The sequence below is a fragment of the Aythya ferina genome (genome assembly GCF_964211825.1).
Source record: "Aythya ferina genome assembly, chromosome: 1".
In the NCBI taxonomy this organism is placed as follows: Eukaryota; Metazoa; Chordata; class Aves; order Anseriformes; family Anatidae; genus Aythya; species Aythya ferina.
The window spans coordinates 181,446,940-181,459,695 of record NC_140296.1 but is presented as its reverse complement, the minus strand read 5'-3'; the positions used below and the strand labels follow the sequence as shown (position 1 = coordinate 181,459,695).

General features: G+C 46.4%; 1 protein-coding gene across 1 annotated transcript; it reads left to right on the top strand.

Annotated features, from left to right (window-relative positions):
• Nucleotides 1-4,654: 4,654 nt before the first annotated feature.
• On the top strand, nucleotides 4,655-9,444 carry LSM8 (LSM8 homolog, U6 small nuclear RNA associated). The gene is made up of 4 exons (XM_084532273.1): nucleotides 4,655-4,756; nucleotides 5,123-5,163; nucleotides 7,466-7,593; nucleotides 9,193-9,444. The coding sequence occupies exons 1-4, from the start codon at nucleotides 4,726-4,728 to the stop codon at nucleotides 9,281-9,283; spliced, it is 291 nt and encodes a 96-aa protein (XP_084388399.1). The 5' UTR covers nucleotides 4,655-4,725; the 3' UTR covers nucleotides 9,284-9,444.
• The last annotated feature ends 3,312 nt before the right edge of the window (nucleotides 9,445-12,756 follow it).

Genomic DNA, 12,756 nt, shown 5'->3' with positions numbered 1-12,756 from the left:
TTAAATGCCAAGGTGGGCGACAGAACTTGGAATTAATGGCAGGCTGTTATCTGCACAGAACCGCTGTGTTCTTGCCAGCATGGTGGGGGCAATGGCTGCTCTTGCTCACTGCCTGGAAACTGCCCAAATTAGGGGGCTGAAGGCAAGTGTTGGCAGTCTTCTTCCACCTTGGTAGAACTATGCCTTGTTTTCTGGACTGGGACGTCCTCTGCTCCACCTTCATCTGATCTGTAACAATGTTCAGCTGTGAAAACAGGGAAAGGCACAATAAGAGGGAAATGCTTAAGGAAGGAACGCATGTTTTCACCTCCAACTACAAGCATTTCAGAAGTTAGAATCATAGAATCATAGAATATCCTGAGTTGGAAGGGACCCTTAATGATCATCACGTCCAACTCTTGACACCGCACAGGTCTACCCAAAAGTTCAGACCATGTGACTAAGTTCACAGTCCAATCTCTTCTTAAATTCAGACAGGCTCGGTGCAGTGACCACTTCCCTGGCGAGCCTGTTCCAGTGTGCAACCACCCTCTCTGTGAAGAACCCCCTCCTGATGTCAAGCCTAAACTTCCCCTGCCTCAGCTTAACCCCGTTCCCGCGGGTCCTGTCACTGGTGTTAATGGAGAAAAGGTCTCCTGCCTCTTGACACCCCCTTACGAGGAAGTTGTAGACTGTGATGAGGTCTCCCCTAAGCCTCCTCTTCTCCAGGCTGAACAGGCCCAGTGACCTCAGCCGTTCTTCGTACGTCTTCCCCTCCAGGCCTTTCACCATCTTCGTAGCCCTCCTCTGGACACTTTCCAACAGTTTCATGTCCTTTTTATACTGTGGTGCCCAGAACTGCACACAGTACTCGAGGTGAGGCCGCACCAGCGCAGAGTAGAGCGGGACAATCACCTCCCTTGACCTACTAGCGATGCCGTGCTTGATGCACCCCAGGACACGGTTGGCCCTCCTGGCTGCCAGGGCACACTGCTGGCTCATATTCAATTTGCTGTCTACCACGACCCCCAGATCTCTCTCTTCTAGGCTGCTCTCCAGCGTCTCATCGCCCAGTCTGTACGTGCAGCCAGGGTTTCCCCATCCCAGGTGCAGCATCCGGCACTTGCTCTTATTGATCTTCATGCGGTTGGTGATCGCCCTGCTCTCCAACCTATCCAGATCCCTCTGCAAGGCCTTTACACCCTCATTCGAGTCCACAACTCCTCCAAGTTTGGTGTCATCAGCAAACTTGCTCAAAATACCTTCTATTCCTACATCCAGATCGTTTATAAAAATATTGAAAAGTACCAGCCCTAAAATGGAGCCTTGAGGGACCCCACTGGTGACCGCCCGCCAGCCTGACGCAGCCCCATTTACCATAACCCTTTGGGCCCTGCCCGTTAGCCAATTGCTCACCCATCGTATGATGTTTTTATTTAGCTGTATGGTGGACATTTTGTCCAGTAGGATCCTATGGGAAACCGTGTCAAAAGCCTTGCTGAAGTCCAAAAAAATCACATCAGCTGGTTTCCCTTGGTCCACCATACGGGTGATCTTATCATAAAAGGAAATCAGGTTAGTTAGGCAGGACCTACCCTTCACAAACCCATGCTGGCTGGGACCAGTGACTGCTTTGTCCCCCAGGTGCGCCTCAATAAGTTCGAGAACCATCTTCTCCATGATTTTACCAGGCACTGACGTGAGACTGACAGGCCTGTAATTGCTAGGGTCTTCTTTCTGACCCTTTTTGAAAATCGGCACAACATTTGCCAGCTTCCAGTCTACCGGGACCTCTCCAAATTCCCAGGATCGTTGAAAAATAATTGAGAGAGGTTCTGCAATGACGTCCGCCAGCTCTTTCAGCACCCGGGAATGGATCCCATCCGGACCCATGGACTTGTACGGATCCAGGTGGAGTAGCAAATCCCGCACACGTTCAGGGTTGGTTGGGAGTTTGTCATCCCCACCGTCCCGGTCCTCCAGCTCAGGGCACCCTGGGTCCCGAAGCCCATCATCGGCATTGAAGACAGAGGCAAAGAAGGCGTTAAGCGTCTCTGCTTTGCCTATGTCATCGTCTGTGAGGAGACCTTCCCTATCAAGGAGCGGCCCTATGTATTCTTTAGTTCTCCTTTTTCCATTCACATATCTAAAAAAAAACTTTTTATTTTCTCTCACAGACACCGCCAGCTTCAACTCTAGGTGTGCTTTGGCCACACGAACTTTCTCCCTACAAACACGAACAGCATCCCTGTATTCTTTCCATGACACCTGGCCCTCCTTCCAGTAGCGAAACACTCTCTGTTTCCGCCTAATCTCCATTAGAATGTTCCTGGTCAGCCACGCCGGCCTCCTGCCCCGCCTGCCTGACTTGCGATATTTAGGAATTGCCTGATCTTGTGCTTCTAGGAGGCATCGCTTAAAGAGTGACCAGCACTGGTGGACATCGAGGCCTTCAAGAGCAGTTTCCCAGGGGACCTTGCTGACTAGTTCCCTGAGCAGCCTGAAGTCCGCTTTCCCCATATCTAGGGATGAGGTTTTGGTGGCACTTTTCCTTCTGTCACCGTAAATTTTGAACTCAACCACTTCATGGTCGCTATGGCCGAGGCGGCCACCAATCACCGCATCTCCCACCAGACCCTCTCTGTTTTCTAGCAACAGGTCTAGGAGGGCACCTTTCCTAGTTGGCTCCGTTAGCACCTGCACCAAGAAGTTATCATCTAGGTGCTTCATGAACCTCCTGGACTTGCTCGTGTCAGCCGTGTGGCACTCCCAGTTAACATCTGGCAAGTTGAAGTCCCCCATAAGGACAAGGGGAGTTAATCTCGAGGCCTCTCTTAGTTCTGTAAAGAATAATTTATCGGCACTATCGTCCTGGCCAGGCGGTCTGTAATAGACTCCTACAACGACATCCTCTTTATTCGTTCGTCCCTTGATCCTTACCCAGAGGCTCTCAACTTTGCCATTGCCGACCTGAAGTTCCACACAGTCCAGCCCCTGCTTCACATACATCGCCACCCCACCACCTCGCCTACCCTGCCTGTCCCTCCTGAAGAGCCTGTAACCATCTATCGCAACACCCCAGTCACAGGACTCATCCCACCAGGTTTCGCTTATGCCGATGATGTCGTAGTTGTGGGACTGGGCCAGGACTTCTAGCTCATCCATTTTATTCCTCATACTGCGTGCGTTCGTGTAAAAGCACTTCAGGTGCGTCTCCTTACACTCAGCACCTTGTGGATCTGACCGAAGGACCTCACTGGCACACAGCCCCTCTGATTCTAGCGTACCATCCCTCAGGTCTTCACCGGCGCGCCTGGTTTTAGCCCCTTCCCCCTTTGACTCTAGTTTAAAGCCCTATCTATCAGCCCTGCCAACTCCTGACCAAAGATCCTTACTCCTCTCCGAGAGAGGCGCATCCCATCCGGTGCCATCAGGCCCGGTGTAGCATAGACCTTCCCGTGATCAAAGAACCCAAAATTATGCCGGTCACACCAGTCTCGAAGCCACGAGTTTATGTGAACAGCAAAGAACTGTTGCACTCCAGTGTTGTTAGCCTTAGTCCTCTGCAGCCCACTTCATCCTCAAGTGTCCCTACTCCCTAAGCATTCAAACTGGGCATTCTTTGGAAAACTACTCCTAAAATACAGCTAAAACTACTCCTAAAATACAGAAGGCCCTGCAGAGTGACCTGGACGGGATGCTTCGATGGGCAGAGGCCAATGGGATGACATTCAACATGGCTAAGTGCCGGGTCCTGCACTTTGGCCACAACAATCTCACGCAGCGCCACAGGCCTGGGGGAGAGTGGCTCAAGAGCTGTGCAGAGGAAAAGGATCTGGGCGTGTTGGTCGATGCTGGCCTGACCATGAGCCAGCAGTGTGCCCAGGTGTCCAAGAAGACCAATGGCATCCTGGCTAGTATCAGGAACAGCGTAGCCGGCAGGAACAGGGAGGTGATTTTTCCTCTGTACTCTGCTCTGGTGAGGCTGCACCTTGAGTACTGTGTTCAGCTTTGGGCTCCTCAGTGCCAGAAGGACATCGAGGCCCTGGAACGTGTCCAGAAAAGGGCTGCGAAGCTGGTGAGGGGCCTGGAACACAAGTCCTGTGAGGAGCGGCTGAGGCAATTGGGGTTGTTTAGTCTGGAGAAGAGGAGGCTCAGGGGAGACCTCATTGCTGTCTACAGCTACCTGAAAGGAAGGTGTGGCGAGCTGGGGGTCCACCTCTTCTCTCAGGTAGCTAGTGGCAGGATTGGAGGGAATGGCCTCAAGCTGCACCAGGGGAGGATAAGCTTATAAATTAGGAGACATTTCTTCTCAGAAAGAGCAGTCGGGCATTGGAGCGGGTTGCCCAGGGAGGTGGTGGCGTCACTGCGTCACTGTCCCTGGGGGTGTTCAAGGAAAGGTTGGACCTGGCGCTTAGGGACGTGGGTTAGTGAGTGACATTGGTAGCAGGGTATTGTATTGATGTTATTGTAGGCCTTTTCCAGCCGTAGTTGCTGTGTGATTCCATGCAGTGACATAGGGCACTTCTTAAAACCTGCAGAAATGCCAGGGCCGCGAACCACAGCGCTCCCCGGCCGGGGCCATGTGCTGGGCAATGGGGCAGCAGCGCCCCGCCCCGCGTCACCCCTGTCGCTCGTTGTGTCTCATCGCGGCCCCTCAGCGGGCGCCTCGCGTCGTCGGTGCGCGCCGGAAGGGGCGGGCGGCGGCTGCGGCGGGCGGGAGGCGCTGAGGCAGCAGCGGCCGCCATGACGTCCGCGCTGGAGGGCTACATCAACCGCATCCGGGGGGCCGGGGGCGCCTGGCTCGGGGTTGCCGCTTGTCCGTGCGGGGGGCTCGGCAGCGTGGGGGCGAAGCGCGGCCGGGCGGGGGCGGTGGCGGCAGAGGGGGGCGGCCGGGGCGCGGGGCTGAGCGGCGGCCGGCGGGAACGGCGCGGAGATGGGGGTGGGGGGGGGGGTCAGGCTTTAAGGCAGGCCGCCGGAACGTGCCGCCAGGGTTCCTTAGCAGCGCTGCTGCCTTTTGATTTCGGAAGGGCCTTGAGAAGCTGTTCCGGCTCTTCTCAAGGCTTATTGCGTGGGGGTGTTACCGGGAGCGTTCATAGTGCTGCTTCAGACGTCTCTGAGCGTTTCCTTAATGAGCTACCAGGTACTGTCGCAGTGATAACTTCTGATGGAAGAATGATTGTGGTGAGACTCACGTTTTTTTTCTCACATCTCTTTTACCCCTTGCCTGTCAGCCTTGTCCGTTGCTAAACTCACACACACAAATATGCTAGGTTTTTGCCAAGCAGCCATTTCTGCACCACAAAGTGCATTTATTTTTCTGTTCAGCTCTTTGGTTCCTCTCGAAAATGTCCTTGTTCAGCAAGCTCTTCAACTTTCGTGTTAAAAGCACTTCTTCCGTACAGCTACAGAAAAAATGAGCCCATAATTGTTGAAGAATTGTAGTGGGATTGTGTTTAAGCCTGAAAAGCTGAGAACTCACAAACTGTTCTATGCTAGACTGTCTAATGTCCTGGTTTTGTTGTTTCTATATTATTTATGTTCTTGTATTCTTTTTTTCCCCCTTATTTTGATCCTTTTCTACTTTCAGTTTAACTTAGTGGTGTGATCATTGCACAAGGATTGGGTCTTCCTGTCTGTCTGTATTAGCTTAGAGTGGCCTCTGGAAAGGGGAAACAGTATTTTTAGTAAAAATGTAATAGCTTCACCAAAAGTCATAGAATTACAGAATGGTTTGGGTTGGAAGGGACCTCAAAGACCACCCAGTTCCACCCCCCTGCCATGGGCAGGGACACCTCCCACTAGATCAGGTTGCCCAAAGCCCCATCCAGCCTGGCCTTGAGCACCTTCAGGGATGGGGTACCCACAGCTTCTCTGGGCAGCCTGTGCCAGTGCCTCACCACCCTCTGAGTGAAGAATTTCTTCCTAATGTCTAATCTAAACCTACCCTCTTTTAGTTTAAATCCATTTCCCCTTGCCCTATCACTAAACAACCTGACACAGAGTCCCTCCCCAGCTTTCCTGCAGGCCCCCTTTACGTACTGGGAGGCTGCTGTAAGGTCCCCCCAGAGCCTTCTGTTCTCCAGGCTGAACCGCCCCAACTCTCTCTGTCTGTCTTCATAGGAGAGGTGCTCCAGCCTCTGATTATCCTTGTGACCCTCCTCTGGACATGATCCAGCAGGCCCATGTCCTTATGCTGGAGGCCCTGGAGCTGTACACAGTGCCCCAGGTGGGGTCTCACAAGAGCAGAGGGGCAGAATTGCCTCCCTCACCCTGCTGGCCACGCTGCTTTTGGTGCAGCCCAGGACACAGTTGGCTTTCTGCAGTGCAGGCGCACATTGCTGCCTCATGTCGAGTTTCTCATTAGCCAGGACCCCCAGGTCATTTTCTCTGGGCTGCTCTGAATCCATTCTCTGCACAGCCTGTATTTGTGCTTGGGATTGCTCTGACTCGGGTGCAGAACCTTGCACCTGGCCTTGAACTCCGTGAGGTTTGCACAGCCTCACCTCTCAAGCCTGTCTAGGTCCCTCTGGATGGCATCGCTTCCCTCCAGCATGTCTGGCTGGAGTCTGGTTAAATTTGTGATACAATGCAAGATACTTTCTACCACAAAGACTTGAATGGAATTAGTGTATGACTTACTTCTGTGTGGGTAGATGGTGTAAGTGTTTATTATTACTGTCTGAGTTATGGTGTCTTACCTGAGTGTGGTGGTTTCACAGAGAGCTGAGCTCCACCAAATCCATCTCTCGCTCCCCCTCTTGAAATGAAGATGGGGAGAATATAAGATGAAAAAAGGCTTATGAGTTAAAACAAGGGGGAAAAGAAGAAAACAATTAATATATATATATATATTCTCAGTATAGTGAGTTTAAATTTCTTAATTACTAGTGATAAATTATATGTATCAATTATGCTTCCATTTTCCCAAACTCTTGTTGAAGTAGCACAGAAATTTTTCCTTTTGTGTGTTTTACATTTTTGTTGAGTGATGTTGTGGAACCCAGCTAACCTCCTTTAAAGAGATGTCACTTAAAATCCCATATTAGAAATGGTTTCAATACTGGTTAATGTAAGAATCTAACTTTTATGTTCCTTGCCTTTATTTTTCTCATTTGATTTCTTGACGCTTCACTACAAGGAAGACAAAAACAGTGTAGAAATAGTAAAATTATAAGTTTAGAGGACCTCATTGGTATGAGGGAAACTTTGTTTTTTTTTCTAATACTAAATAATGTAGCTGTTAGCATGGCTACACAGTAAATAAAGATACCTTTTCCTGAAATTAATTACCGTTTTCAAACTTTAGTTCTCCATCTATTTGTGTTTAAACGTATTAATAAGACCCAAGTAGAGCAGCTGCTCTCCAGTACCTTAGTATTGCCACTTTGCTGTTTAAGAAATCATTGGGAGCAAGGATGTAAATTTAAAAGGCAATTGGAGTGCTTTATGTTTGTGTGCTTTTTTCTTTTTCTTTTATTCTTAGGGAACCCTCAAAGGTTTTGATCAGACCATTAACTTGATTTTGGATGAGAGCCATGAACGAGTGTTCAGTTCTTCACAAGGAGTTGAGCAAGTAGTGCTGGGATTATACATTGTACGAGGTGATAATGTGTAAGTCTAGCATTTCTTTGTTTAATTCAATTTAAAAGAAAGTATGCATGTCTATATATTTACGTGCATGTGTCTATATATACATATGCAGTTGTGTCTGTATACATCTGGATCTTACATCCTTGTGTAGCAGTACTGATAGAGAGCTAGCAAAGCTGAGGCACATTAAGCAGCAAAATATCTGCTGCTGTTGCAAAAGTGTCTGCATTTTAAAGTTAAGGTGTTGTTAGCCGAGAATTTCTGAGCTCTAAGTTAACCAGGTCACATACTGATAGCAGCGTGGAAAAAGGGTTGGTATGAAGCTCAGCATTTCCCTTTCTTGAGCCTAGGCATTGTGCGTGTGCGTGTTCTTTATTCCTACCTGTGAATGGCAGGGTCTGTTGAGAGAGGAAAAAGACAGAAGAAACAAACAAGTGGCACAACAACTTGTGTGTGGTTGTGTGTAGTAGTAGATCAGTGATCTGGTATACAAGGTTAACTTCAGTGGGATTTTTTTAGGCACGCTAAGGGAGAGTTAAGATGAGATGTTCGCAGAGAACACTCGATAATCTGGAAAATGCTGGAAGGTTCTGTCTTGACGATGTAACAACCGGACAGTCAAAGCTGCTGAAGTAACAGATCAAGGTCGCAGTTGATATTTTATGTCAAATGATATGACAGAATGAGAGCACAACTCATCAAATGCAGTGTGATGCCCCAAAGAGATAGGGAGGTTACAAGAGCAGTGGAAAGAAGGCCTGGTAAATGGGCCTGCTAGGAAGATTGTTAGGAGGAAGATGACTTCAGTTTTAGAAGCATTTGTTGAACTAGGAAAAATAAAAAAAGGCTTTAGTACTAAGCAGTTGTGTGTAAAACAGTAGTAAAGACTGTGAAGAAAAGCTGGTTAAAGAGATAAACCTCTTAAATACGTGTGTTTTTGTGGTATCAGAAGCAGAAAGCAGAAATCGGGTTTCATGCTGGTCCATACTTGAATATTCAGTTAGCATAAGCATTGTGTTTGTGTTGTGAAAGCTGCCAGCACAGTGAGGATCTAATCAGTGGTGGAACTAAGAAAGCTGCTCAGCTGGCCAGGCTTCTGTTTCAAGGCAAGTCAAATTCCTCAGTCTCCACTGATGATCACGGGAACCTAGGTGCCAGTATTGGGATGTCTTACTCTTGAAACTCAGTTGCTACCCTCATCTCTAGCAGCTTCTTCATAAATGCCGATTCACCAGGGAGAAAAAATATTGGGGATCACTGGAAAGAAAATTAAAACCGCAAACAGCGTGTCATTGCATAAACACCTGGTATGCCACTACTGTCAAGAGGGATGCAGTAGGAAAATGCACAAAGAGCAGAAGGCAGAATTGCTAGAGGTACAAAATGTTTTCAGTCAAGGAAAGTCTGAATGGAGAGGGGCTTTTCAGCTAGGAAAAGGCACAGCAATAGAGGTGACTGATTGCTGTGAAGTCAGGAATGGTATAAGGAAATGGGGGGGATGCCATCAGAATTTGAAGTTCAAATGATAGAGCTCTACAATTAAACTTAAAAAATAAAAACGGTCTTGGCTTTCCTGACTTGTATCTGGGGATTTTAACAAACGATAACTTTTTTTTTCAGTGCTGTCATTGGTGAGATTGACGAAGAGACAGATTCAGCTCTTGATTTGGGGAACATTCGAGCAGAACCTTTAAATTCAGTTGTGCATTGAAAAGAAGAGAATGCACAGGGACTTTGTAAATCTTCGGTTGTACAGACCTATTTAACAACGTTGACAGTTTTTACAAATTGTGTGTAACTTTAGTCACCAGTTTTTTATTAGGAATATGTTGTAGTTTCGCATGTAAATTAAAGTTTCTACGTTTTACTAAAGATTTTTTCATTGAATTTATTTTGGATTTTAATGCTGAATAATTTAAAGTGTGTTGGTAAATTCAAGCAGTATCAGTGATAGTCCTGACATGGTGTATAACTACTTTGTTCCTGAAGTGGAGAACTCGTTCCTGAAGGTAAACCAAAGCTTTTTTGTGTGAACTCAGGTTTAGTTGGAGAAAGGTTGTGTAACAGTGAGCGACCTCCGCTCTTGTGTTCACTCCTTCTGGACCTGTGAAACTGTGTGTACAGGATGGAGGCTACAGTGTAGAGCTTAAAGAAGGAAAGAGGTGTCTCCACTCACAGGCTGACCTAAATGTAGTTGTTAGGGCATTCTTTGAGAGAGTGAGAAAGATCAGTTTAAACTATCTTTCAGAAAAAGGGTACTTGGGAGAACTGGCAGCACAAAGCCCAAGTATAGGTTGACATGCTCTGCATTGTCAAACTGAACCTTCTGTGAGGAAGGCAAAAAATGGCCTGCTCACACATCTGGTTAGTATTCCAGACAGCAACTCTTCCCTGTAAGAAGGAGCCTGCTGAGAAGCAAACTTCTGCCTAAAACCTGGCAGCTGTGGAGTTTGGTTACCTTCATGCTTAGATCTCAGCAATGCTAAACTGCTTTTTAATTTTTGGCCTACATTCAAATTGGTTTGAATTTCTGTTTCAACATCAGATTTTACTTCAATTTGATGCTGTTGTTTTTGGTCTGGAGTTGTCCAAAGCCTGTTCTGGGTGTGTTGGTGAAGGAAGCAAGGCCGGGAGAGATAGTCAGAAGGGGATTCTTGAAATCAAAGCTAGGGCCCACTATATTTCTAAAAGATGAATATAGCCTTGTAAACTTGTGAACACTCTGTGGTGGATAGCAAAGTCCCTGTAACTATATATGGTAGAGAGAAAGCACTGAAGAAAGCTGTATTTGATGCAGGAGGTTGAATTGTAACCAGTCTGAAACTTTTTTATTTAATCAAAGCTCTATTGCAAGGAAGTTAAAAAGTAGGTCACCAGTAGGTCAATAATTAAATTATTAATTTTCATAAAATGAATCAGTGGCAAAAATAAACAGGATTGAAACCAGAAAGTGAACATAGAAAATTGGCCTTGTATTCGTTATTCTAAAAAGAGAGCTAGAGAATGCTAGTCCCTGGAGGAGGCATCTAGGGTAGAGGTTTAAGTACGAAGGTTGTGCGTGTCTGAACTCCAGGTAAAAGCACAGCACAGCTAATGTAGCAAAGCTGTTGAAGGTACTGAAGAAATAAAAGAAGAACTGAAGAACAGCTGAATTTTGAGGGAAGAGTTATGCTCTCAATGTTTAGGTGGTATGAAAGAGGACTGTAATGGAAAAAAAGAACCAGAAACCATTACTGTGTTGGATAGGGCTATGTCAGCTGGAGTGTGCCAGTTGGTTTCCCAATGCATGTACAGATGAGGCAAAGGAAATGTTTCCTAGGAGATGTGGGGTGGTATTTTCTGGGAAGGGGTGGATTTTGTTTATTTATTTATTTTCTGGAGGGAAAAGTATTCAGAAAGAAGAATCCCTTTCTCGGACGTGAAGGTACTCTCACTGCTGTGGCCAAGTGACTGTCAGCTGGTTCCTCAGGGTACATGGAGAGCTCTGCTGAGGTAGGAAAAAGGTGTCAGTCCATAGTGTGCTTGGAACCTAACTTTTCCTGCCATGAGCGTAAAACAAATACCTGATAAATAACAGGTGACATTTAGTAAAATACAGCATGTCCTTGCAGGTTAATGAACTGATTTTACAAAAATGAGCAGGGGAGGGAAAGATGATGCTGAGGAAGTTACGCTGAATTGGAGGTAATCATCATATTCCATTAAGTTTCCTGCATTGCCTGACGTTGGTCACTTCCTCCTTTTGTTTATTTAATAGAGATCTTGGAGTGAAAGGACAAGTCTTGGCTAGTACTGGAAGAGGATAGCTCAGTCATTTCTCTGGAGACGGCTTATGAAAAAACGAGTTGAAGTCAGTTGGAGTGTATGAAGCAAAGCAGAAGCCATCTTCTGTGGTCCAAGAGCAACTTACCTACTTGCAGTCCATGTGCAGTGCCTCACTGTCAATTTACAAGCAAATTTCTTCAAATATCACATGGTGTACAAGCCAGTTACTGGTTTGGAAGAACGTGGATTCTGTTTTGAGGACTTGTTCTGAAAATGCAGACTTTATGTACCCTCATGGTTAACTATGGCCTGTTACCCTTAGTCCCTGGAGTTAGTCATTATCTTTCAACCCATTTTATAGGATATCAAACAGAATGTGCTGGAGCTGGTGATGAAACAGGTGGTTTGAATGATACATCTATCACAATTTAATCAGCATACTATTTTCGTAGGAAACATAGTGGTTCTGTATGTTTGAATGTTTCTTTGTCCCTGTGGCAACATAATTCCACCTGTTAGCCTCTGCTGGCTCTAAGTGCACTCCACTGAGAATTTTCTTCTACAGGTTCACACAGAAACAATCCTAAATACCAGGTTGGTGTTCCCAGGGAATTGGTGAGAGGGGATTTAGTTTATTCCACAGTTAACAATCTGTGGCTTGGTGTTTGTCATTTAACCCCTAAAGGAGCGTGACAATGACCATGAAGGTAGGTCTCAACAAAGTAAAAGCCTCAGTTGAAGAGAGTCAGAAACACCAAATGTGAGTAACACTAGTGAAACGTTAAGATGGTTTGTGCTTGCTAAATTTATTTGTTCTATGGTACTTTTGAAAACACCTTTCTCTTTTGCATCTTTCAAGCCGTGGGTTTCAGGAGCCACGATGCCAACCAAAGAAAGCACAAGACAAGGAGACGGACAAAATGCCAGCTCCATTTCTGGCACTAGTGTTTGCAAATTTGCTCATATTTGCTACTTGTGTTTTTATTCCTGCTTTCCAGTTGAGTACACTGCAGTTTAGAGATTAGAAGCAGGAAAATAAACTTGTAGATTATGTAACTAAACAATTATTTTTAAGTGGGAGGGATTTCTTCAGGCTCAATAAAGATTCAGAAAGTGAAGTCATAGCAGTCTTAGAGTTATAGAGTCAAGCGGTTGTGGAGTCAGGCAGTCTCAGTTGCCCTGTTGTTTAAATAATTTTAAATAATAAGGCATACTTAATGTATCAAGTATTCACAGGCAAAAAACAAACAAACAAAAAACATAAAAGCCAGATGTATCAGAAGGTGGTGTCTGTACAGACCAAGCCTTGAGCTGAGGGATGGAAACTTGCCCCAGGCTTATTTTAACTGCATATGATAGAAGCTAATAACAAGCCGGGTGTTTGCCCTGAAAATCTTGTACCTGCTAGTGTCGTACAGC